Source organism: Monopterus albus, unplaced genomic scaffold (genome assembly GCF_001952655.1).
Source record: "Monopterus albus unplaced genomic scaffold, M_albus_1.0 scaffold27.1, whole genome shotgun sequence".
NCBI classification, from domain to species: domain Eukaryota; kingdom Metazoa; phylum Chordata; class Actinopteri; order Synbranchiformes; family Synbranchidae; genus Monopterus; species Monopterus albus.
Window position 1 is genome coordinate 1,831,638 of NW_018127907.1, and position 26,501 is coordinate 1,858,138.

The 26,501-nt window shown below is 41.1% G+C and overlaps 1 protein-coding gene across 1 annotated transcript in view; it reads right to left on the minus strand.

The window, feature by feature from the left end:
* Positions 1–247: 247 nt before the first annotated feature.
* Positions 248–26,501, minus strand: part of LOC109957523 (uncharacterized protein KIAA1211) — a 45,576-nt gene continuing 19,322 nt past the window's right edge. Inside the window, exons 2-17 of the mRNA XM_020595459.1 lie at positions 22,169–22,248; positions 18,318–18,492; positions 16,785–16,911; positions 15,599–15,736; positions 15,434–15,493; positions 10,536–10,691; positions 9,641–9,743; positions 8,802–9,075; positions 8,221–8,701; positions 6,614–6,785; positions 5,443–6,570; positions 5,123–5,217; positions 4,206–4,368; positions 3,948–4,066; positions 3,174–3,267; positions 248–1,835 (exon numbers count right to left, since the gene is read on the minus strand). Coding sequence (XP_020451115.1) covers positions 1,360–1,835; positions 3,174–3,267; positions 3,948–4,066; positions 4,206–4,368; positions 5,123–5,217; positions 5,443–6,570; positions 6,614–6,785; positions 8,221–8,701; positions 8,802–9,075; positions 9,641–9,743; positions 10,536–10,691; positions 15,434–15,493; positions 15,599–15,736; positions 16,785–16,911; positions 18,318–18,492; positions 22,169–22,248 — 3,841 coding nt within the window. The 3' untranslated portion in view covers positions 248–1,359. The remainder of the gene's footprint in view (positions 1,836–3,173; positions 3,268–3,947; positions 4,067–4,205; positions 4,369–5,122; positions 5,218–5,442; positions 6,571–6,613; positions 6,786–8,220; positions 8,702–8,801; positions 9,076–9,640; positions 9,744–10,535; positions 10,692–15,433; positions 15,494–15,598; positions 15,737–16,784; positions 16,912–18,317; positions 18,493–22,168; positions 22,249–26,501) is intronic.

The following is a 26,501-nucleotide window of genomic DNA, read 5'->3' on the forward strand; positions in this document are numbered from 1 at the left end:
TTTTTATACAACAGAAAACTAGCACAAGGTTTATAAAGCTCCCAGCAAGTGCTCAGATCACACTAGACATGCATGCTGAGTTTTCATCTGTTTGACACAGTCATTTTATTTTGTATTAAATGAAATTGATTTTCAAACTCAAATGGCTGGATAGAATTGTTTTATGCACTAGACTGTTTCCTTAGTTCCACATCAGAAACACAGCATGGACATTCACAAAGATGAGGGGGAAAAAAACTCAGAATAAGTGATTTCATTTATTCTTTACTGCACATTTTATGTACAAGGCAAATTTTCAAAAGGCAATACAAAATAAAATGCATAAAATATATAGTTACTGTGAGATACATAGATTTAACCAATACAAAGGAAACTTTTGGCTGTGAAAGTCATTCCTTTATTGATGCTTTGCATCCTGCAGCAAACTAGTGTCCAAGTGATGATGCAGAACAATACTAAGAAGACAAAGGTCCGTGTGATGATTAACTCCTGAACAGCTGACTGTTAGATTTTAGTAGAATGCTGACAGACGTTCTGTAGTTGTGCAATCAAGATATCAAAAGAGAAAAGTAAAAATATAACTTAGACTGACACACCAAAACATGTTGGACAAGACAACAGATTAAGGAAAGTTGTCCAGAAAACCTCATCGTAACTAGTGACTGGCAGTGGTTGTTCTCCAACCTTAATTGGATGCCATCCCGTTCTAGTCTCTGGCCATCAAGATTCTCCACACTACTCAAAATGTGAACATGTGGTTCCACCTTAAAATAAACAGGCACGTCGACAGAAAAAACAGCTTCCTGTCCACTCATGCTTAAGACAGAACAATCGCCAACCACAAGATTTATTTTGTCCTTTCTGTAAATAAAGTATCCTCTTCAGAAAACAAAACAAAAGTCTCCTCCTTTCCTTGCCTGTAATGTTTAGTACTGTCATATGAGGTGGACTCAAAATAAACAAACAACAAAAAAATTATTTACTGCTGTGAAGCTACATGCATTTTAGTTCATTGAGGCATCTTATAACACGCCAAGACTTGGAAAAAATATGGACTCACTTCAAGTAAGACATGTTCACTTTTTTGATCCTACCCTGTCAATTAGAAAACATGACTGTGCAACCCAAAGGAAAAAGCAAAAGGGGGTTAAACAGAGCCTGTCTTTAGCTGTGTGATTAGAGAGTTGGTACCAATCTGAAGCCAGGATGCTAAAGAACACCAGGAAACAGCAGTGTGCAAATGCATTCTGGTCCATCCAGTCTTTTGGCCCACTTTGACCCCCATTTAGAGCTGGCCCCCCTGGGCCTTTCTTGAGCCAGCTCAGCCCCGTTTACTCAACCTTATTTAAACCTGGTCCATCACTGAACAATCTGGGGCATCTCACTCCAGGCTTTGGCCTTCTTCTTGGCCAGCGCCATCCAGGGCGGCTCGTCCTGTGGCAAAGCTGGAGGAGGCAAGCCTCGCTGGGATGATGAGGTCTGTCCCGAGAGCCCTGGAGCTCTTGTACCAGACTTTTCCAGGGCGGTTCTGTCTGAAAAAGGAGAGGAGGTGAGTACCATATCCTGTGGCTCGTTTGTCTTGGATGAAGGTACGAAGGTGGCACATTTGGATAGAGATGGTGGGCTGGGGGACGAGGAAGATTTTCGGGGAACTGGAGTGGGTGGGGAGAGGGTTCTTGAGGCTGGATAAGGTTGGGATGGAGGTTTTGGAGAGACAGGGCATGGCAACAATTGGGACTTTAAAGGTTGAGGTGGCACTGGAGTTGGAGGTGCAAGAGCTCTCCTGGTGTCCTTTTCTAGAGATTCTGGAGGCTTACTGATCTCCAGTGGACTCACTGAATGAAAAGAGAAACATCCACACAGGTCAAACAAAACTAAAGAAGTAATTCCTGAGAGAAATGCATGACTGCTGTGATACTTGAATGTAGTGTGACTGAAGGGATGTAATGGTGTAAATACATTACTTGTACTGTGTATAGTTAACAACATTTATGCAATAAATAGTAAGTCATAACTAATTAGCTGTAGATACAAGTATCTACAGATAAAGCTACAGTATGTAACTTTTTAATACATTTTTGTTGTATGCTCCAAAACTTGTCTTGATGTGGAGAGATGCTGCCGAAGCCTCCTGTGACCCAGACTCATTGAACAGCACCCGCAGCAGTGCAGAGACATTAGCTTCTAAAAGGTTTTGAGTAGGACTGACCTCTCTGACCAATCAGAGATTTTCATTTATTTCTGCTTGGTCATTAGGTTTTGTTACATTCTCATTGCTGCGGAGCATAGAAACACAGTGAAGCGCGGGGGGGGGGCTACAATGATGGGCGTCTATGGGTTTGTTTTTAAAACCTAATTGAAAAGTACAAATGTTGGCAATAAAAAAAGGTCATAAGTTGTAGCATTTCTTGTTGGCTTTAACTGTGTGTTTTTTTTTTTTTTTTTTAACTTTTTCAGGAAGAACTCCCTAAATGTCAAAATTTTATTTAAAAAAACAGCATAAAGTTGTATTGTTATCAAATATGAACAATATTTGAACCATACAACAGGACCACATGGATGACAACACCAACTCACGTTGCTTAATATCAGAGTGAGGAGGAACAGCATCACAGTGTTTTGTTTCACATAAAAATACTTAAACTTATCTTTCAGAACAAGTGGTTTTATCGCTTCTAAAACAGGACAACTTTTATATGCTCAGGTCCATAATTTGTGTTTTTGTTACCTTCATCACACATCTCATTTAATAAATAAAACTATATGCATATATTTATCAGCGAGATCAGTCATGTGTTCGGGAGTCAAATGTCATGTGATCAGTACAAATAATCACCTCACACAGAAATCTAAATGTTACAATATGAGCTGCAGTTAATTTTGTTGATTTGGATGAAGTAGCAGAGGTTGTCCAGATGAGGGCAGTGTTACATCAGTCAAAATCAACTTGCATGCAACAAGATGTAGAACATAGTGTAGAAAAGAAGGGTAGTTAAAAGCATCTTGAATGGGTTCAATAGAACCTAAGGTCATTACAGCAATTCGGCCTGTTAAATGACAAAGAATAAAAAGTGATGCCTGCTGAAATGCTTTCATACTTCAATATATGCTATGTACATATTACACATGCCATATTTCAGTAGTGAGATAAAGTGCAGTGTTTGAGTTCTGACCTTTGTTGGCAGACTCAGCTGTGTGGCTGCTCTGCTGCCTGCTGGCTGCTGAGCTGATGTACACTGGCAGTGAACTCTTCCTCTCTTGTCCCTCCTGATGTCAGAGAACAGCACAGTCAGTTGCACAGATTACGTGGCTGAAAATGTGTGGTGATGTATACAGCAAAAAGAGCAATAAAATTAAAAAACACACACACACACACACACACATAGGGTATACAATCATCCCATCTAGGCACATTTCCATCCAAACCATGTATTTTCTGTGTGCTGTGTACCTAAATATTTGCACTGTGTGCCTGCCATCGTGTTTGCTGTGTATTGGTCTTCATCACACTGGCCTGTGGCTAGAAATAAGCTCAGTTGTACCTGAGTCTGAGTCTAATGTACTACTGTGTAATGTGCTCGACAACTGATGCTTTGTTCAGTGTTACCTCACAAGTTTACTGAAAATATGTGTTTGCATTGGGGACGGCTGTGGCTCAGGAGGTAGAGCGGGTTGTTTCCTAACCGGAGGATTAGCGGTTCCCGGCTTGTCCAGTCAACATGTCGAAGTGTCCTTGAGCAAGACACTGAACCCTCAGTTGCTCCCGGTGATGTCACCGGTGTGTGAATGCGTGAGTGCTTGAGAGTGCGAATGGGTGAATGGCCGAATAATGTGAAAGCCCTTTGAAAAAGCGTAACAGCTTATACTTATACAAGTATAAGACCATTTACCATAAGAGACAGTACAGGAGGTGACCACACATGCATACACACGTACAGAGGGATTACCTTCTTGACTGTAATCTCATCTAGCGAGTTGTCCTTATAGATCATCTGCTTCTGTCTGGCCACAGAGATCCAGCTGGGAGAGTCCGATCCACCAGAAACACCACAACCTATAGCTGGGCCTGAATCGGTAACACAGCAGATACTGGGCTGGATCAGGGGCTATTTACTCTCTCCTAGCCTGATTAGATTGACTGGACTATTACAGATGAGCGCCTCACTGTATGTATAAGACTGTTATAAGTGTTTGTGTGTGCACACCTGAGATGCACTTGGTCTTGCCTCCACTGTCTCCATGTACATCGGGTTTCTTAGGAAGGGCAGGCTTGTTGCCATTCGGCTGATTTATGAGGGGCTTAACACCGGTTGGCTGTGGTGGCTCTGCTTTACAGATGGTTGGCTGAATGAGTGGCTCACTGGGAGACTGAATAAGAAAATCAGAGTTAATACACAAACAGTAAAAACTCTGGGAAATGTTCAGATCCATGCCTCCCTCACTGACTCTGCATTCCAACTAAAAAACAAACTTTAAAACAGGTATTTTTCTCTCATGTCATTGACTGTAAACAGAACCTAGCGCTGTGGTCTAACCTACAGGTTATGATTTTTGTCAAAAATATTTGGAAGCCAAACAGAACACTTGGATAGAAGAATGCTTGGAAATTGTTCAACCACAAAAGGGTGTAGAACCTACTTTATATGGACAATTGGCGCAGTCACACCCTCTTCCTCAGACCTCATTAAGATGCAATAGAAAGAAGAACTAACGTCTCGGCGGTGTGGTGATTGATTAGTCATCAATATGCACCAGGTACAGGCTGGTACAGTTTGGAGAACACTATAAGCTCCAATCAGTTCAGTTGCTAAAAGCATGTTTGTTTTTGTCATTATGGGTTGCTGAGTGTAGATCCATGGGCACAAATGGCAGTTTAATTTTAAAATGAATAAAACATGGAACACAAAAGTGGAAAAAGTGAAGGGGTCTGAATACTTTCTGAAGCTGCTGAAACCTCTCTAATCAATCTCAATCAATTTATTGAACTAATAAAACTAAACATTATATTCACCAAAGGCGAACTTCAGATTCCCGCAGTCTGAAGGAAAGAATAACCGTAAAGTATGAAAAGCTTCACTCAAAAAGATGCAATCAACCAGAACAACGCAGTCAGGGTCATCACCTCTTCCTCGGAGCTGAGACGGTGCAGAACTGGAGTCTTCCTCAGACGGACTCCGAATGGATTGTCTGGGTTTCCCTCCACTATGACGGAGCTCTCTGTGGGTGGGAGGTGAAGTTTGTCTGTGGTTTAGCTTTATTTTAAGTCAGACAGCCACTTCGCCCCATGCGCCTTAGATTGGAGTACTGTTTTATTTCTTATGGCACAAGGAAAACAGATGTGGCTCATACATAACAAAGCCTAGGACACTGGATCAACCCTAAACAGACAAGTACCATATCCAAAGATAAAATTGTACAGACGATTATGTTTAAAGCTTTTACCTTCTATGTCTGCTGCACTGTCCTGTGGTTTTGCAGTGCTGCTTCCTGCATTCCTCGTTTTACTGGGGCTTAAAACCAATTCAGCTTTAGCTGAACCTGTTGGCTGCGCTTCTACAGCTGGGTCCTTTGTACTTGCAGCTCCCACCTCCTCATCTCCAGGCCCTGTGGCAGCCGAGGGCGAAGAGGGGACGCAAGCAGATGGGGAGGAAGGAGGAGTCAGACTGTGTGATCTCTGCCAGACGGGGGCGATGGTGAAACGAACCTTACTGTGATCTGAGCTTCTGGATGGCTGGCTGACCACTTCCACCACAGAGGCAGGAGGTGGGGCCTCTTCTTCTACTTCCTCTGCACAGTCAGCTTGTTCTTCTTCTGTGGATGCTGTGCTTTGCTTTCCTGAGACAGCACTGTTTTCTTTGGGTTCTGCAGTGATTGGGGACTTTTGGAAGAAAGATGTGGCTTTCTCTGAACTGGGAGAGACTAGATTTATGTGGAGAGTGGTGGTGCTGATCTTGCTGGGAGTGATAGCCCCACTCTCTTGTGGTTGAGTGTCAAAGTGGGATGTTGGCAAAGACAAAGATGGCGGCTTGGCAGAAACAACAGCTTGTTCCGGGGCTTCAGTTTGATCGTTTTCCATGTCTTCCAAGTCTAGATGTGACATTTCTACACTCTCCTGCTCCATACCTTGTTCAGTTTCATCTGCAACAGGTTGGTTTGCTTCCTCATCTTCTTCCTGGTCTGATTTTTGTTCAGTGTGTTCGATCTCCACAACCTCCTCTGCTCTCTCTTCTCCGTCTGCAGAGCTATGGCTGTAATTTGTTTGGCACTCATGCACTATGGTGAATTCCTCATCATCCGGTTCTGTACGCATTTCTTCATCATCATCATCATCATCATCAGGCTTTTCTTCATCATCATCATCAGTGTGTTTTGCAGTGTACACAGTGTCATCTCCAACCACAACATCTACTCCTTCATCTACCTCCTGTGGTAGCATGGCGACCTCCACTTCTTCAGCTGCTGCGTCAGGAAACCACTCCGTCATCTCTTCTGCGTCATCCTTTTCTTCTTCTATTGCCTCCTCTGCTGTCTTCTTCTCCTCCATCACATCCATCTCATCATCCTCTTCAGTTTTGTCCCGCCATCACATCCATCTCCTCATCATCCTCTTCAGTTTTGTCCCGCCCTTCCTCTTCCACCCCTGACTCCATCTCCAGCTCTATCACCTCCTCCTCTCGCTCACTTAGGTATTCTTCTTCTGCTTCTTCCTCTGTGTGGACATCAGCTTTTCTAGCAAAAAAATAATTTTCATCCTCCGGTTCGACTTTCTCTGCTTCCTCTTCTTGCTGTAGGACAAAGAAAGGAAAATAAGAAAAGCAGGAATTTAGAGTTTTTAACGGCATGGACATTGAGCCACACAGAAGAACCACACATGCAAACAGACTTGTTTTTCAGTGGTTTGAATGAATTCTCGTATTGACTAATGTTCTCTTAGGTACAAACAAGACCCAGACCCGTCATACAGTTTATCTATAGAGAATCTGACCTTCTCCACAGGAGGAAAAACAGCTATAATCAATAGTTTATAATAACAGTATGCAAGCCTGACTACTTGTATGGGAAAGGGGCTGCTTGTAGTGATGAATCCACTAAGAATTATCACCCACCTCTTCAGTTCCCTTCAGTTCTATGGAGCGTTTTACCTTCATTTTACTTCAGCGAGCCACAACTTTTTTTGTTGTTTTGGTTCACTCTCAATATTCACAGAGCGTTCAGACACAGTGTGCTGTTGTTTGTGAAACACTCTAAAGCCACATTGTACACTACATTAAAGTGTGGACAGAAGTTAGCAGTTAGCTGGTGATCCCAGTGGAGCATATAGCAGCTAATGATTCAGGATCAGTAGGTGAAACCAAGCTAAAGGGAGAATGAATAATGGACCTTTATTAATATTCTGTTCACCATATCAGTGTAATGTACATTATGGCTTTACTCCAGTATTTTTACAGTTCAGCAGTTTGTAGGACAATCCTCCAACAACTGCTTGAGGAGCTTGATGCATGTTGTTGTCCAGGAGAACATCCTCCAGTACAGTCTGACATCTGTAACGAGATCTCCCATTCATCTCCCTAACTCACATCCCCCTGACTCGCTCCCATTTTAGGCAGAGACCACTTTGCTCATTTTTGGCACCAACCTTTATCACCAACCATTTTCTTTGCCTGTCACTGTGCTGCTCTGTGAGGACATTAGTAGCAATATTTTTTATTTTTCAGGTCCACTAATTGAAAGTCACTTTCGGCTTTTCCCGTTTAGGGGTCGCCACAGCGAATCGTCACACTGATGACTCGCATGTTGACATTTGACCCGTGTTTTACGCACGATGCCCTTCCTGACGCAACCCTGATTTGAACCCGCTGCGCCTTAACCACTAGCCTACCAGGGACGGCTTCAGGTCCACTAATTGATACTGCTAAATTTGTTTATTTTGCTGATTTCCAAAAGGAAGACTTGAGGCTATGTGGTGTGAAAATCTTTTTCTTGAGGGAGTTTTATGTAAATGGAAATGGAGCAGAACGGGTAGCCTTTGGTGGCTCCCAAATGGAAGACTTGTACAAATCAGCTGCAAAATAAAAAAAAGTTGGTGATTTAGGATAAGTAAAGTTTCCTGCATAATGCCCATTGCTTTCTATACAAAATAAACGACAGACATTACAAATACAGATCCATGTTTTAAAGCTACTTAAATCAAGACTGTAAAACTTTATCAAAAATACATACACTATGATGACAAAATTGTTCCACAACTACTTCCTCATCCTCCTTTGCTGCTTCTTCACCAGGAACTACTACTTCTCCTTGACAGGAAAGAGCGGCAGCCTCCTCCTCTTCCACAGCGGTGCTACCCACCAACAGGGAGCCTGAGAGCGGAGCCTGAAACGTGACAGGCTCATCCACCTCCTCTTCCTTCATCTCTTCTCCTTCTTCTGTCTCATCCTCTTCTCTCTCCTGTTCCTTCGCCTCCTCCTCCATCTTTTGGATGATGCCCTCAGTCTCCATATCCAGTGAGCAAGTCAGAAGAGGAGTCTTCAAGGAGCTCAGCACCTCCTGTAAAAGTGAACACTCCTCCTCCCCATGTTCCTGGACTCTATCTCCTGTCAGTGCCAACTCCATTTCAACCCTGTCATCCTCAGCTCCGTAGGCAGTGTCTGGAGGGTCCAGCAAATACTCTCTCGCAGCAGCGGCGGGCTCCGGGCTAGCTCTAAAAGCAGATATTAAGAGGTCAGATGGACAGCTGAGGAAAATAAAAACAATTCAGAGTATGAGGAGGAGAAAACAAGGAGGAAATAATGTCTAATCACCTGGGACTGTCCAGAGAGGAAGCTCTGGAGCTGGGCTTAGAGGAGGGCAGGGGCTGGATGTCTGGGACTTCCTCCTCTGAGAGACTCTGCTCAGGAGGAGAAGATGTGTCTGGGTCGTGAAAAACATCCTGTTCTGCCTCGTCACTATTTATCAACAGGGATTGTCTGGAATGCTGTGGTTGCTCAATCTCCTCCTCCTCATCATCCTCTACTTCTTCTTCTTCTTCTTCTTCCTCCTTCTCCACTTTTGGTTTCCGCTCATCAAAACTTAAAGCTGGATTGCATACAGAAACAAAGGTCTCAGTGATCACCCTGATAGCATACAATGACAGCAAGTAATATGAAAGTTTGCAGTTGGCAATATAAAAATAAAATAATCTAATTAAATGTAAATGTCCGTCAATTTGTGTTTGCATGATGCATGACAGTCATTTTGAAAAATCATTTTCACATTTGAAATGCATACATTTTTCAAATGTTTTTAAAGCTTCTGAGTTGCAGTCTTAGGCATATTATAATGATAATTAAATTAAATATGATTTTTTATTTATTTCCAATTTGGTGGAAAACTTTGCATCAGATTTTTAATGTTTTCATTTTAGTTAATTTCTAATGAAACCATTTGTTCCATTTCCTTTTCATTATAAATGAGCTAAAATAATGAAATAGTTCGTTGGCACAATTAAATTTTCATGGTTAGGTATGCAAATTGTCTGCCAATATGAAAACAAAGAGTCTATTTAACATTAAATTTCATTGTCATTACAGCAGTGTTTGGCTCAGGAGTAAACTGTAGCTACATTATTTGACATTTGATCAGAAGTACAAAACCACCTGACCTTCTATTGTCTGTTGTTCTTGCTCGTCGTCCACAGCTTCGTTTACGGAGGTACTCAGCCGGTCGTCCACCAGGGAGTCTCCTTCTGCCTTCACCTCCAGTTTCTGTATGGACACAAGACATCAGCATCATCAGGACCAGTCAGATGGCCACGGTGATGTACTGCAGTGATCAAATTAAACATTCCTTTATCCCTTCACACTGAGTGGAAAAAATGTCATAGCTGCATTTATTTATAACTACAATCTTGAAATTGTTTCAAGTGGATATATTACTCTAAACACTGACCCCTGTTCTTCACATTTATAATTACACTGGATCAAAATGTTAGGGCTTTTGTGGGAAAACTGACCTGTTGCAACTTCAGATACCAACAGTATCTGTAGCAGCAACAGAGCAAAGTATGAAAAACAACATTTGTAGAAGATTAAAGAATAATTTCCTTTACACAACCTAGGTTTCACCTGTTTAGGTCTGGCCATCAGTTTTATTGGCAATAACTTTGTACTCACCAAGGAAACTGCTGGGAAATGGTAACATACCAATATTGTTAAAAAGCCTGAAGGGGCAAAAAAAACACGGTACTTACTGGGTACCAAGTATTAGTGAGCAAATACTATTGACATTTCAGGTTTGCTCACTTTCAGTTTCACATTCAAATAAAATGGCTGATCATTTGGGTAAACTGTCGTGCTTTGCTCAAACGATCATCTGATAGCTTGTGTTTCTTGTCCCTCTGGATGAGTTGCTCTGAGAATACCATGTTATCTTATTTCAGTAATTAAATACAAGTTTGTGATAATGATGGCCAAAGCTAAAACGAAACCCAAGTCCTAATAAAATGGACTGTATCCGTGCATATGCTTGTTTTAGTTGATTATGTCTGAGTGTCTTACGCTGGCAGGTTTCCTCTTATTGCAGGCTTTGTGTCTCAGGCCCAGCTTGTGTTTGGCTGCAGAGTTGTCCAAACAGCCGAAGGGACTGGCTGGTTGACTGAAGTCCCCTGGAACCACCAGGGGGCTCACTGCTCTACTGGAAACGGCACAGGACAGCTGAGAAAGAGAGACAAATGGAGACAGAAGGTTTCAGTAAAAAGGTTTCCCAAATAACTTGTTAACAGAGGAAATACTCTGTAGGTTTTTGTGAATGCAGGTAAATTAACTCCCTGTTATAATTGGACTCCAAACACCCAGCACTAAAGCATGTGTAATCTGGAGCTACCTCTGGAGGACAGTGACAAAAAACTGGGATTTGTCCATACATATGCTAGGGAAACTGCACTGGCAACACCATTAAACGCCCAAAGTCCCCTGCTCATTGTTTCCCAGTGGATCAGCTCCAGACAGAGCTAGTCACGTCGCAGATCTGAGTCATCGCCCGTCTTGTTCCCAGCTTTGAAGCACTAACCAGCCCAGCACTGAGGCTGGAAAGGAAAGAATGTGTTCATTATGATAAAAGGTGGATTTTTACTTAATCAATGAAGGCAGCAGATAAGAAAACTGAACAAGACCAGTGATAAGAGGGAGCAAAAGAAAGGGAGTCCAGCTGTATAAATATTAGCTTTCCTTATCTGCAGGACCAACACTTACACTGTCACCAGTGGAAAAGAATGCCTCTCTCATCTGACAAATTCAGTTTGACTTGGTGCAACCTCTTCTCACCTACAGTATTAATCCACCCATCAAACTAATAGTTATTTACAGTTTGACATTTCAACACACACTTTACTAAAGGAAATTTAAATTCTGTATTTGGGAACCATTTTTTGCCAAATAAATAAATAATAAAACTTAACTGACTCATAACTGAGCTGAAATTTCAGTAGAGAAATACCAACATGTCGTCTTCACTTGTTTATTTATGGAGGTCTCTTTGTGTGAGTCAGTGCCTGTGATTGAGAGGAAACCCGAGGCAGATTGCAAATGCTATAACTACAAGCAGACATGCTGACTGCCAGGGAAACCATTGGAATGCACTCTGGACAGACAGACAGACACACACACAGTGGGTCAGCATAATGACACATGCAGTGCTGTGACTAGAGAAAAAAGGTCACAAACACACAGACAAAAAAATGGGAGAAAGTGGCACATTAGAGGAAGAGGAGCAGCAGACTTTCATTTACACATGTAAAGTCCATGCTCAAGCATCACACACCAAGCACATAAGTTGTTTCCTGCGCTACAGTATTGTGAATGTGTGCAGTGAACTTATTGTATGAATCAATTTGTTAAATCCTTTGGGGAAGAAATGTAAAAAAACAAAAACAAAAAAACTAATGCTGTGGTTGAAGGACTGTGTCTTTCCAATACTTTATCTCCTAAATTAAAAGTTCTGTTTCCTTCTGTTGATTCCTTGGCCAGCTGGAGTCAGGAGTTAGTGAACTGTTGCTTAATGACATTTCCAACAAACATGTAGCAATATTGAAATTCATTTGGAGTTATGTTTGTGTCCACAAAACAAATGGATAGCAGCTAAATGCTATTAATGTAACCCTACACTAGCCTTTAGTGCTGGGCAGGTAGCGTACAGTGACTTTTTGCAAAGAGCTGCTGCTAGAAACGAAGGGAGCCATGACAGCCAACCAAAACCGAGACGCTGTGGGCAACAGCAGCCTTGATAATTCTCTGTGGGTGTGTTACTTCTCTATGAGTGACTGCTTTTGCATTCCAAGCAGTCATTTGATCCATTTTTTAATATAAAGATATCGATCAGTGCAGCTTTATCTTGATAAAAATATCCTTTAATCATGTATATTTAAATCTTTGAGCCACAAACTGATGTGCTGAGACCTATGATATACTACATCTCACAAAAGACAAATCTTGTACTCTATTTGCAGTAAATAGATTTATTTACAGTGAAATCTAAAAAAAAAAACAACAAAAAAAGCCCACTGTGTCTCCAAGAAGTCTGTTGTGAGTTCACAATGAATGAAAAAGCTCCAGAAAGTGCAGCTGTGACTTTATAAGTCACTGCAGTCCTCTTTGACCCCATTGCTGTGTGCAGTGTGTGGAATGCATTTAAAAAGGGACATTTTCAGGTTTTGGTGTGCATGTCTTTCTAGCTTGTCATTTGTGGGCCAATGACTGGCCAAAACCCTCCTGGCAGTGGTAAAACTGCTCATTAAATGCTCATTTGTTATACTTTGCTGACTGTGCTTTTAGCCCACATTAGAGCTGATGAGACTAAAAGGATAGCTTAAGTTTTTAGGACATCTGTCTTATGATCAATTGGCACTGCTTTGTCCATACAAAAGGAAACTTTTCATGGACTGTGTTGTTAGAGAGCATATGGTACATTTTAAGTCACATGGGCTGAACCACAAACACAGTGTAGGTCAGGAGACTGAGGATACAGGGATGGAGAAACAAAGTCGGATAAAGTTGAGGAAAGGGGACAAAATAGTAAAAGAGGTCAATTTGTGTGATGGGAACTTTCATTTAGAATCAAGAGTGGTGTTTCAATAATTACACTGGATCACAACGTGCTTTTACCATCGTAGGCATGTGAGGAGAAATGTCACAATCAAACAAAGCTCCACACTCATACAAGTTTCTCCTGGCCTTCATAAGTCACATTCTCCCCAGATTACATGAATGGCTGTTTGGTGCATCCACTAACAATGTTGATGCTATTCATTTTAGAAGTTCTAGGTTCAGTCTCTTTCCTGAGGAAACCTGATCAAATTTGGGTTGCAAACTCAAAACGTTAGATTGTCAGTAAATCTGTCAAGTGCAGTAAAAAATAAATCCATGCACATAATTACCGAATATAAAACTAGATTTCCTGTTGTGGGCTCTTTGTGTACCCCACTTCTTCCTGGATCTTTGGCAAACCATGTCAAAGTAGGATATATTTATGGAGGCAAAACTGGAAAATTGCTTAATTGGATCAAGCTGGTCTTCAATCCCAGTAAAAGGCTCAGACAGTCTATACCAGGGGTGTCCAAACATTTTGCAAAGTGGGCCAGATTTGGTGAGGTGAAAATGTATGGGGGCCGACCATTCAGCCTGACATTCTTTGAACCATTAACATTAAATGCAAATGAACTATTTTATGACATTTTTATTGCAAATGGCATACATTTCACTTCTTCACACAGAACACAAATAAATCTAAACAGGTTTTTACCAAAACCACTCTGCCTTTCATATTTGAAGACCACATAAAATGAAGAAAAAGACTGTCTGGAAAAAAAAATCTTTGGGGAAGATTAAACATATTGTAATACTCCCCGTTCCTACACAAGCAGCCAGACGTTCTTGTGGTATCAATGTCCTTTTATTTGTAATAACTTAACAGGCTTCCATGCTGTTGTTTCAGCCACAGCACACGCTAACGAGCTCTTTTGAAACTCCCAACATTCAACACTCCACAACAACACCACCAACAACTGCCTGCTCTTCCTCGCTCTCTCCTCCCACACACCTCACAGCGCCCCCCTCTCACATTCTTTCAGGCAATAACATGTAGAACCATATAACAGGATGCTAGACATCAGAACCATATAACTAGAGGCTAGACATCAGAACCATTACAATATATAAGTTCATTTGAACTTGATGAAAAATACGAAATGGAAAAATGGGCTGCCGAACCGAATTTAATTTGTCGGGTTTACGAAACCCAGTTTGATTGAAAAGACTCTGTGCATATTCAAAACTGCGGTTTTGATCATCACAAAAAAAAAAATCAATTCACTGAGATTTTAGAATTTATTCACCTCAGACTAAACAAATAACTTGCCTGCACTAATGTGAAGGGTGATACTGAGATCTCGACTGCAGTAAATAGGCCGGGTCTGGCTCAAAAACAGTGGTTTTGATGCGCAAGATGTCACGCAGGTGAGAGTCACTTAGTCTCGTTCTTACGCGGTTCTTGTTAATGTTCTTAACCAAGAATGTCGAGCCAAACAAGCTCAGCATTTTCTTAGCAAATGTTCGAATCTCTTGGAACCTGCCTTTATCCAGCTGGCGGTAAAAGTTGACAAGAGGGAGCTGTTGGGGTCGACTGTGACACTCGGCATCACGCTGCAGCTCAGCGAGCTCCAGCTGTATTTTAGAAATGGGCTGGGAAGGATCACAAGGGTCACGCGGCGAGAGTGGCCACAGGTTTACGGTCATCTTCTGGCAAAATATAAAATAGCTTTTTTGTACATGTGTATTTTATACTGTGGTCAACAGAGCTGGTGGGCCGCATATTATTGATTTTATGACAGAGGTTGTGGGCCAGTGGAAATTTGAACACGGGCCGCAATTGGCCCGTGGGCTGGACTTTGGACATGCCTGGTCTATACAGTCTGTAATGAAATTTCAAAGCTGCACTAATTTATTTTTTTTATAAACAGGTAATCAGTTCATAGTCATACTAGCTGATATATTGTAGCTTTATAGCATCTTTAAGCTAATTGTTTTGGTTTCATGGAAGGACAGACAAAGTTAGCAACTGTCTGGTGAAGAAAGTGGAATATATAACTGCTGAAGAGTCAGAAATTCTTCCCAGGAGTTTGTGGAGGCCAAATCTGATTTCCACTTCAAGTTTGTTTACAAGTTTTTAAAAGTGAAGCCTTTTGTGGCTTCAGATGGAACTGTGTGAAGTTTGAAAATTGCGCTCAAGTGATATCACTTGAATCAGGATGGGTTGGGTCTAAAGATTATAAGTTGCAGATGATGATGACATCTGTGGTTCGGCTACATTAGTTTCGATATTTCTTTTAAAAAATTGTCTGTTGTAACAACTTTATTGGTGGTAATGCTAAAGCAGTTGGGTACTCTTTAAAAAGTGCCTTTACCTGATCACCATCACTATCTATTCCCTCCAGACTGATGGAGCTGTTCCTCTGAGCCTGATTCTGAGAGATGGAAAGAGAGGAAGAAGTGTTAGCAGGGTCACCTGCAGCAAACAGCATTCAGGTGGATACAGAGCGGGACATCGTTCAGTAATGCATGTGCATTACCATGGCTGTGTGATGAGTGGTGTATTCAGGAGGACTACAGGGCAGACCATCGTCCTCAGACGTGGTTCCATCTTCTGTCCTCTTCACACACATCAGGGACGGAGGAGAGCCCAGTATAATGGCCTGCTTCAGCTGGAGCTGCAGGTAAAAGAACCCACACAATTAGGAAACAGCAAGAAAGCAAGCAATCTTTATTTGTATAGCACCTTTCTAAACACAAGTTACAAAGTACTGCACAGCCGATGGGAAAAAAATTAAACATGAAAATCACAATGTAAAAATACAAAGCAGAAGAAACAGAATGATGAAACCAGGAGACGACAGATAAAACCTCAGTCTAGACCAGTGTCGAATGCTTGAAAGATCAAGTGCGTCTTTGAAAGTGTACGAAACTTGTCCAAATCATGGGCAGTTCCAATATCAAATGGTAATTTTGTTTCAGGGCTTCCACTGAGAGGCTCTGTCATCCTAATATTTTAACCCCAGTCTAGGAACTCTAAGAGATTGTACAGTGATATGGGGATCGGATTGGGGAGTGGTGCCAGCCAGGTCAGGAAGAGCTTTAAAAACAAATGTCAATATTTTAAAAACAATCCTCTGTTTAAGAGGGAGCCAGTGAGTTGAAGCTAAGATTGGAGTTATATACTCCAGTTTATGAGCACCTGTCAAAAAGACAGGCAACGGCATTTTGTACTAACTGCAGCTTGGACAGTAGTACTGAAGGGATACCAGTAAACAGAGCATTACTGTACATTAATCAAGTCTAGAGCTAATGAAAGCATGGATGGCTTTTTCAAAATCATTAAAAGAAAGAAAGTAGTCACATAACTAGATTTTACAGTAGAGAGTGAAGGCATTTCCCAGGTTTTGTGTGTATATAGTTTGCTCTGTCTCTCTTCGTCAACTCTCTTGTTGATAAATACTGTTTATGACAGCTGAGGGCAGCAAGTGGGTCAAAGACACTCTCACCCCCAAACACAGTAAAAACTGTCAGATCAGGATTCATTATTTGCTTATTATTCCTCATTTACCCAGACACTCAAATCCTCTTTTCTCTGTCTTTTCTATCAGAAGTCAGGGTTGCTATGGCATCCAAGGCCTGAGAGTGATTCAGCATCTTTCACAAATACTTTACACAGGAGCTTAACTCGTCTGGTTTTTATGTTAAGTGTATCTGTGTATGCACCTGTAGTGATTTCACTTTCCCATGAATGCTGTCCTGAGATGCCCCCAGAGCCTCATTGGCCTCCGATGACTCCGAAACAAAGACAGAGTCATGTGACAAGGCCTTGCTGCCCAGGCTGATCTTTGACCTTTGGGAAACAGGAAGAGGAAGAAATAAACAAAGCAGAGAGTGATGTTTCACAGCTTCTTAAATAAAATAAACAAAATAAAGAGGGTCAGTGATTTAAAATAAATACCATGAACTAACAATGTGGGTTTGACATTTGTGGCGTTTCTCTTCTTTAGTCCAAGAAAGTCATTTCCTGAAAATGATTGTCCTTTCTATTGTGGTTTGTTGTCCACTAATGATCAGAAGGAGCAAGGCAGAATGCCATCCATCCATCCATTTTCCTCCGCTTATCCGGGACTGGGTCACGGACCCGGTCCCAAGACAGAATGGCTTCAACAAAATTGGAACAGATATATCCTCTAGTACTGAGGAAAGGTCAAAAGCCAACAAGGCAGGAAATGGCACAACATAGCAAAACCAAGGAAGTCGGGACTGTCCTACAAGCAGAAACATTCCACTACTTGTTATGTAAACAGGAAGCCATGAGTCTCTGCGGAGCTGATTTTGGCAGAGCAGGAGATGGATGTCAAAACATCATCTTCCTTTTCTTAAATTATCTGTTCTTTTCACATGACAAGAAATTTACCTAAAAGGAGAGAGGAACTTCAACACACTGTGCAGAGACTGCAAACTGGGCTGCAGAAAAAAAATAAAGACGAACAAAATCCAAAACTGACTTTTTGAAATTGGTATCTACCATTAATGGCCCATCTTGACAAATATAATAAATTCTGCCAATAGAAACAAGTGGATATTGTAAATACATTACTTATACCAGTTTTGCTGGGGGGGGGGGGGTCATATTTTCACTAAGAAGCAGTAACAGCACAAAGTGACAATTTCTTGCAATTTCAATGCAAATAGGTGGGGCAGAAAGCTTGGTGACAACTCGCAGGGCTAGCTTAGCTCAGGTGCTAACAGAACAACACATCTACACAATTTTTTCAAAAGATGTATTTGTACTGTCTGCAAAATACTATGCTTTGTGAAGTCGTTTTCACTCTGACAGGGGTTGAATAAAAGTCAGTGGTGTAACACAGCTAAGAAGTACAGATAGTTTTTTCTATTTTAGACTCTGTTCTCCACCTCCACAAAAGGAGAGCACTGCCAAAATGGTTTACACTTGGACAGTGGTGCAAGTGCCAAAGTTTCAAAAAGTTAAACATTTGTGCAGATTAACTTTGCCCCCTCTGATCGTGATGATTTTATTTGAGTGACTGGGTTTCAGTTTTAGTGTCCCATGACCGATATATTTCACTAACTGGACTAACTGGGATCATTTTAAAAATTCAAACTGAACCAGTCATGAATGATTTGGTGCTTTCATTTTAAATTACTTTTATTGCATCGTTGTTTGTGCAGTCACAGTTTACCCGTGGGTATTTGTATACTGTATGTAGTGTATGTGTGTGGGCCTGATCTTACCCAGAGCCCTTATCCTTCTCCGATCGAGTGAGCGTGTTATTCTCTGATGTTTTGCTAACATTGTCGGTTGACTGGCTGGCTGTGAGCCCAGCTTCTGCTCCAGTGGCTGACGGCTCCTTTCTCTTCTTCTTGGCAAAGAAATTTTTAAACGTCTGAAACTTGGATTTCTTCTTTCCTGGTGACAAAAGACAGATGAGAAAAGAGGATAAAATGAAAGAAAGCTATCACTTAACCCTCTTTACAGTGTTTTCATGACAACATTGAATCATTATAACCAACTACACAGTGATGTGTTAATGAGAAAATTACACACTGCCCTCAGTTTGAGCAATTAGCCCCGTTTTGGTTGTAAATGTGCAGACAGATGCCCACAAATACACACACAGACTGGTGCCTGTAAACCCACCCCCTAGTGAGTTCATGTCCATTAGCACCATTAGCTACAAACTGCTTTCAGTCTGCAAGGCACTTATTCAGGGCTTAAAACGCCCGCTGGTCATCCCTCTGCAACGCATTCAACAGGGCTGTGGGCCACCTCAACATTTAATTTTCTCTTCAAATCAAACTGCCAATATAAAGAAAGAGGCATACCCCTTTGTTGTATTTTAAGAATCTACAGCCACACTTGCAGTTCTCTGAGGCTGTAAACACAACCATGCTTTGAGCTAAATGCTAACATCAGCATGCTAACATGTACACAGTGACAATGCAGGTTTAATGCCCACTGTGTTGAACATATAAAATTATATTGTATTATCTTCATAAATGGTGAACCAACAGTGTCATCTCTAAAGCAACACCAGCAACATGGCTACACACATTTGACATCTGGTTTTTGGTCTTAAAGGTTAAGTTTGCAGATTTTCCACTGCGACATCTGTTTTCTGGTTGTGGAGAGTATTACTATATATACACACCTGTATGAAAAAAGTTAAAGAATTTATTGTCTCTCAGGGTAGCTGTGAAAACTGAACTGAAAAAATGTCCGTTGGATCTGAAGACTAAAAGTTTGAAAATGAAAAAATATGGTTGAGGCTACATTAGCCACTACTAGCATAGCATATTTGAAAAAACATCTTTGACTGAACTGGGGTCAAGTTGCATTGTTGGTAATGTAGGCACCGGGTTTTGACAAGTACAGTATGTCGACTAAGAAAGAGGATATCTCTGGCTATGCTGCACTGATTTTGCAACTTTTTGCCCCCATTGTGATTCTGACAATGTTATAGTAGTATAATGCTAAATTGTACACATAGCCTCCATCAGTATTACAACAGTTTCACTGCATAATGTTGGACTGTAAGGATTGTATATATGCATTGTTACTAAAACAACTTTGGAGCATAACCAGAAATGACCAGATAGGCTATATTATGATACATTAACCACCAGAGACTGGACAATGTTGAAATGCAAAACTAAGGGAAACCTGGGAAAAAGGAGTGATGAACAAAGTTGAAGCTGAGGGAATAACAACTGTGATCTAATTATGCTGAGAATTCACATACCCGGGCCATAAAATGCTTCAGGAGACTTAAAAATAAAGAAATAAACAAACACACAAGCAAACAGGCACTCTTCATACTAGCTGTGTAACTTTTGTCCTCCTTCAACACTTTCTGGTTGGAACTAAATCACAGCAGAAAAAATGTCTGGAATCTAAACCTGGAACTGGGGTCAAGATGCTTAAAATCTCTAGGTCATTTGCTTGGGGAAACACATCAGAAAATAACTGGGCTGTTCTATTTCTATGTGAAACAGTCATCCATTATCTATACTGCTTATCCTGAAGAGGGTCATGGGGAGCTGGAGCCAATCCCAGCTGACACTGGGTGGGGTACACCCTGGATAGGTCACCAGTCTATCACAGGGCTGACACATAAGAGACAGACTACCACACACACAGGCAATTTAGAGGTGCCAATCAACCTAAACTCCATGTATTTGGACTGCGGGAGGAAGCAGAGTACCCGGAGAGAACCCACGCAGGCACAGGGAGAGCATGCAAATACTGCACAGAATGGCCCTGGGTAAGTCGGGGATAGAACCCAGACCTCCTTTGCTGGGAAGCAACAGCGTTTTGCCGACCTCTACGTAAAACTTTTTTAAAATCATACATACACATAAGCAGTTTTCTTTCTCCCCCTTTGAAAGCTTGTATATATTTTTTTATTTTGTAAATAATATGCAAACTATCAGAAAACATCACAAAGATGAATTAAACGTTAACAAGCTGTCTTGTCTGGTATGTTGTAGCAAACATGGCACCAGCCACACTGCTCTGATGAGTTGCCATGAAACCACACACAGAAGAGAACATCATTTCTCATCCAATTTTTGTGATGGCAGTGTTGGCTGCAAATTCTTCTCTCTTTTATCTAGACCTTAAAGTGAATTGTTCTATTTACTGGGGATCTTCCAGCATGCTTTTTGATGACACTTCAGAGGCCCTTCTTAGCCGCCCAAATGAAAAATCAGGGGAAACACCAGTCGATGGTGCCATTTATTCTGCTATTTTGGAAACAATGCACTATTAAGCTAAAGGTCTGCACTCTCTGTGTTGAAAAAGGTCGCTGCTTCAATGGAAGGTCAGTGTAGATCTGTGGTGATTGTAGGGCTAAGATACTGTAAATTCCCAATATACATTCTTTCCATTACCAGCATGACTACACACCTACTCAGCATCATTGGAATTTGAAGCCAATTAAAGATCAACATTAGCTTACACAAAGAGAAGATGATGGAGTCAAACTTAATTTGATAGCTTTGTGTTTGCAAGCTTCTTGCATTTTGCATTTTGTCCCTGAAAGTGGTGCTTTTTGTTTTCTATACAGTGTGAAGAGAGAAGGATCAAGAAGGAGAAGAATAGGAAGATGTGGAGGTGAGGAGAGGATGGGGGGTCTGCACTACTGTATATATATTCTGGATAAATAAAAAAAAGAGTAATATTAGCTCTGACTTGTCTGTGTTTGTAAGTATAAGCCCCTTTCAGAAATACTCTCTCTTCCATTTATCAGACTAAATGCTTCGGCTTCATGTCTGAATGAGCAGTCCCGTCACTTTTCCATAATAGTCACGACAACAATCTTACTTGGTCAGACCTAGTAACATTTACGTATCACCTTCAACATGGCACAGGTCTGACCTGCAGCAGCCTCATTAATCAGATTACGACATACTGATGTAGGGCAATGTCACATATAGTGGGTTTAACCAATCACAACAGTCTAGGTGTCTGTGTACGTCTCTCGTGCATCTTTGTGATTTACTCAGATCACAACAAAATGACTGTTTTAGAGAATGGCCTGCACAGCAATAATGTGGGAAAAAAATTCTCCTGAAACACACTGACATTTGTCCGCCATGTTGTAGTAAGCAAACTGGCACATATACCATTTATACAGTGACTCTCTCTGTCACAATCGTGGGTATGTCTGAATGGAGCCGTGAACATCAACATACTGCAAGTAACATACAGTATGTCTGAATGACAGAAAGCTGTCGTTTCAACAGATCAGTGAAGCCAGCAAACACTACAACCAGAAAACCAGCTGTTTCTCCTCCCCAAAAATGAACAATATACAAACCTTGCAATCATAGCCGTGATCGCATTTGTCTTACAGTCTCAGTGAATATATGGACAAACATCTGGACAGTATAAATGGAATCTATATCTTAAAGATAACAGTGGAGAATGAGATAAACAGATGAGCATCCAGGCAAAAAGGAAAAACAATGTAAATTGGTGACAAAATGTTTTCATGTCATTTTAGTTAAGAAAAACACAGATAATGTGATAATTAATAAAATTATCCATCCAATGAAACATTAACTAAAGCATCAGCTGTTACCTGAGCTCTCCTCCTGGACCTCAGGCTCCTGACTGACCATCACATCTGGAGGTCCTGATGCCATGGCAGCACCGTCACTGCTGACGGAGACAGAGAGAGACCAATGATGAGCCCTAGGGCATTTTTGCGTAATAATAATAATAATAATAATAATAGTTAATAGTTGACACAGGATTGACTGTATTGATGTATAGATGGATACATCTCCAAGAAAAGTGAAGGTGAGGCAGGAGGTTTATACTTTTGGCACTGATCACTTATTAAGAAATAAAATTATGATTTTGACAGTTTGAGATAATTTAATAAACTTTAAATTCCCAATGTTAGGGTTTCCTTGCAGTCATTATTTGGACAACAGAATGTGACAAATGATAATACTGGTGCGGCATCTGGTGCCATTCGGTGCACATGGCCTTAGTGGACCTAGGGTTCACCATATCCCTGGTGCGCCCGGGGACACTGCAGTGCTTGCATGCTCCCCTGCAGCAGGATCAGGTGGGGGAACCTCCTGGCATGCTGGTGTGGGTGTACAGCCCTGAGCAGAAGAAGGGCTTATCCCCACAGTCAGCAAACAAGTGGGGCGGACCCTCTACTGTACTGAAAAGAGTGTCGGCTGTGGTGTACAGGGTGAGAATGAGTAAGTGGAAACGGTTGGTGCTTCACAGGGACACACTCGCACCATACTGGCCCTTGACTTCACCTCAGGGGGAGAGTCAGAGAACGAGAGCCAGACATGGGCCCAGACCCCTCTCCAGCCAGGAGTCACTGGAGCAGTCCAGCACTGATGCAGGCTCTCCCAGCATGCTGAAGGACTTTGGGGTGACTGTGGTTATGGAGGACAGTTAACTAGCCAGGTGGGAGCTATGCCGTGTGCTCGGGGCTAGTGGGGCACCAGTGGCACTCCAGTCAGCCCCTATGGACAGAGACTATGAGTTCCTGAGTTACTGTTGTGTTCATGTTCTATTATGGGGGCGGGACCTGCCCGGCTGTGTATTTTGTGCCTCCTGTGGCTGATTTTATCTTTATCTGTTTCTGTCACCTTATATCACTCTTATGCCAGCCTGACTACTCACAATGTGATCAGGCTCATTGGATTACAGAGTCCAATTTGGGAGTGCTGTGACAGCTAGTAAAGGTGGTTTGCAAACAAAGTTCATTTGGCCACCTGTAACAAGTCCCAACCTTATAAAATTATTTCACAACCTGCTGGATAAACTCCTAAATCAATCTATTTTTCATCCCCTCACAGCTGAGTATGTGTAGATTGTTGAGGTGAACTTCCGTTATGTTCAGTCTGATGCAAATCCAGTCTCCAGTCCAATCCTTCTCTGCAATCCAAACAAACTCAGTGGAGGTAGCTCAGCTCCGTTTCTAGTGCTCCACCCTACCTTGCTATCCACTTCTGTCAGGTTCATGTCCTAGCATCTGCAGATTGCCCAGCAACTTCTAATACAAAACCAAACAGACAAGGAAAAAAAACAAAACATACAAACTAGTTTCTCACTTTGCAACAACAGCAAGGAGTGCATTGACTGCATAGTGAACTTGTACTGTATGAGACAAAAGTGTCATATCTTAGTATAAGATACTTTTCAAAATGTGGGAAATGTATAAGGCAAACTCAGTTTCCTTTTGAAAATTTTAATCACTATGTTGAGGATTATTATTGAACGTTCTCCAGCAGACAGGAAATCTGAGGTCGTGTGAGAGTTCAGCCCCAGCATGCTGAACCATAATTCTCTCATAGAGAGGGACCATTAGTTCACCAGGTTTTACACAACTCCTTGTTCTAGTCCCAAATCTAATAACGCGCCGTATGCACAACATTTCCTGTGCAGTTTGGCAGGAAGCAGAGTCATTACTGACATGGTTTTCAGTAAACTCATGTCTCAGAATAATGTGACCATGTCACCAATACTTTAGCACAAAAATTTTCCCAGAATCTGTTCAGGTCATGATAATATGACTGGGGAAGTGGTGAGATTGGAATGTTTTCTCAGGCCAAACTTCAAAAACTACAAACTTCATATTTAATACTACACTGTCCATTAATGCCACCCACCACCTTTCCTTTATGTTCAGAATGGTGGAACTAGCACAGAAAATAAAAAAACTCATTTTTAACAGCAAGACAGACTGACCCCGCAGAAAGATAAAGGTTTAAAAAAATGCCATAGAAAATTTATAGGGCACTGTAAAACACTATGGCTGACAATGGTAATACCTTTTGGGAACTAAAGTTTTACCTGGTGTTTTACTTTTGATTTTGCACTGTATGCTTTTTAAAGGATAATATTCCGTTATACTGCTGATGCTTGACCTATACTGTAGTGACATCTTGTTTAGCAGGCAAATTAAAAAGGTAACAGTGCATCTAAAATGTTGTGAATCAGTTATTTCAGTAAAAGCTCAGATTACTTAAAAGAAAATGTAACATAATCCAAATATTTTAATAAAAATAAACAGAATAGATAGGCCATCAGTGTTACTAAAGTGTTATAAAATGTTTCTTAAAATTGATAAAAGTAACTGTTAATAATCTATTGATCATTAGCTATTTGTTAGCAACTTACACTGAATTAAAAACGGGATCACAATATTCCACTACTTTGTCTGTAAAATTGTCCATAACCCATCTAAAAGTATCCTGGCTACACAAATTAGTTGGACATTTTGGCAAACACATTTATTCACCTCTTGCTGAGTTAAATGTGGAAATTAATCTGTAAAAAAACAAGTTTAGGAGACTTTAGCTTAGCACTGGAAGCAGAGGGAAACTAATGCAGTTAATATAGGCCCGACAGGTTACATTACATGGGTCAAGTCAAAACACTAATGCAGTTTGCTTAACTGCAAGCCAACGGAGATGAAGAGCCCTTAAAGTGCTATCAACAAACTCACAACAGCCCCTGAGCTTGTATATCAACATCTCTATGACAACTGAGCAAACTCCATTTGCTTATAAAGACCTTGTGATATGGCTGATAGCTCCGGGAAAGGCTAGTAAGTCAACCTTGAGCCGAGATTGTTTTGGCAAAATACTACAATATAAAATGCTTTAATATTGGGGGGTGAAATAATTCTCATTTCTTCAATTCCTTTTTGGAAAGTTTACAGGACATCCATTTTTTCTAATAGCGTGACCAGACTCTTCTCTCCATTAAGGAAGCAGCTGGAGAATTTCTTGTCAAGTGTGTGTACAGTGGGTTTGTATTACACAAACAGATGGAGCATTCCAGAGAGTTTGTTGACATACCGAAAGCCTTTCATCAGTGTTACCGTTACATAAACCTCAGCTACATATCACCATAACCACAGCCTGTCATATCACCTCTTTAATAAGCCATGGTTTTTACACTATGTCTGCATTGTTGCAGCACATGGCCATAAAGATACACATGCTAATGTTGCTGATTGTTGCTATTAGCTGATAGAGCTGGACTGATGCATTTCTTGTCTGATGTCACAAGAAGACACTACAGCCAAGAGTTTAACACACACACACACACACACACACACACACACACACACACACTGGAATCTCTAGGAAACATACAGAAACAAACATTATGTTGTCTATGATACAAACTAAGGAAATGATAAAGTGCCAGGGAAAGGAGGGAAACCAATATAAACACCCACAGGGCTACTTGTTCTATCAGTGGGTGGGAAAATGGAAAATACCATAATATCTAGATGGAAAAAAAAAGTATTAACATTTTAAACCATTGACTCTTGTATCTGGGAACTAAAGAATTCAACCTGAACACAGACTTGTCAGTGACACTACTTGAAATGTTGCATGGTTATGTGCTGTAAGTGCTAAATATCACAAATATTACAACTAACTGCTTCAAAGACACAGTTCACCATTTGGGAACTATTTTACTGTCTTAGATAAAAAGATACTGTGCTCATGTCTGTGCATTAAGACAGAGATGAAACCAGGATAATGTTAGCTAGCTAGCCTGGCTCTCTCCAAAGTTCAAATACACAGTATATCTACTTACAACTACACATGGTATCCCTTTTATTTTATACATTTACAAGAATGGAAAAACAACAAGTTCTTGTATGAGCAGTTTTGTACTAAAAGCCAATAGGGCTGCCCCTTAATAGTCAAGTCAGTCAAGAAGCCTGTCAGTCAACTGAGATGTTTTTTTTGTTTTGTTTAAATACGTAGATGAGTGTCAGGTCAGTGTGTTAGGTTTTAAAATTACTTGACTTGCACCTACTTCCAAAACCAGCTCCCCATGGTATCATCCCCCAACTTCATCTAAGAAGTGGGGGATGATAGAGAAGGATGGCAGGAAATGTAGAGTAATGGAAACAC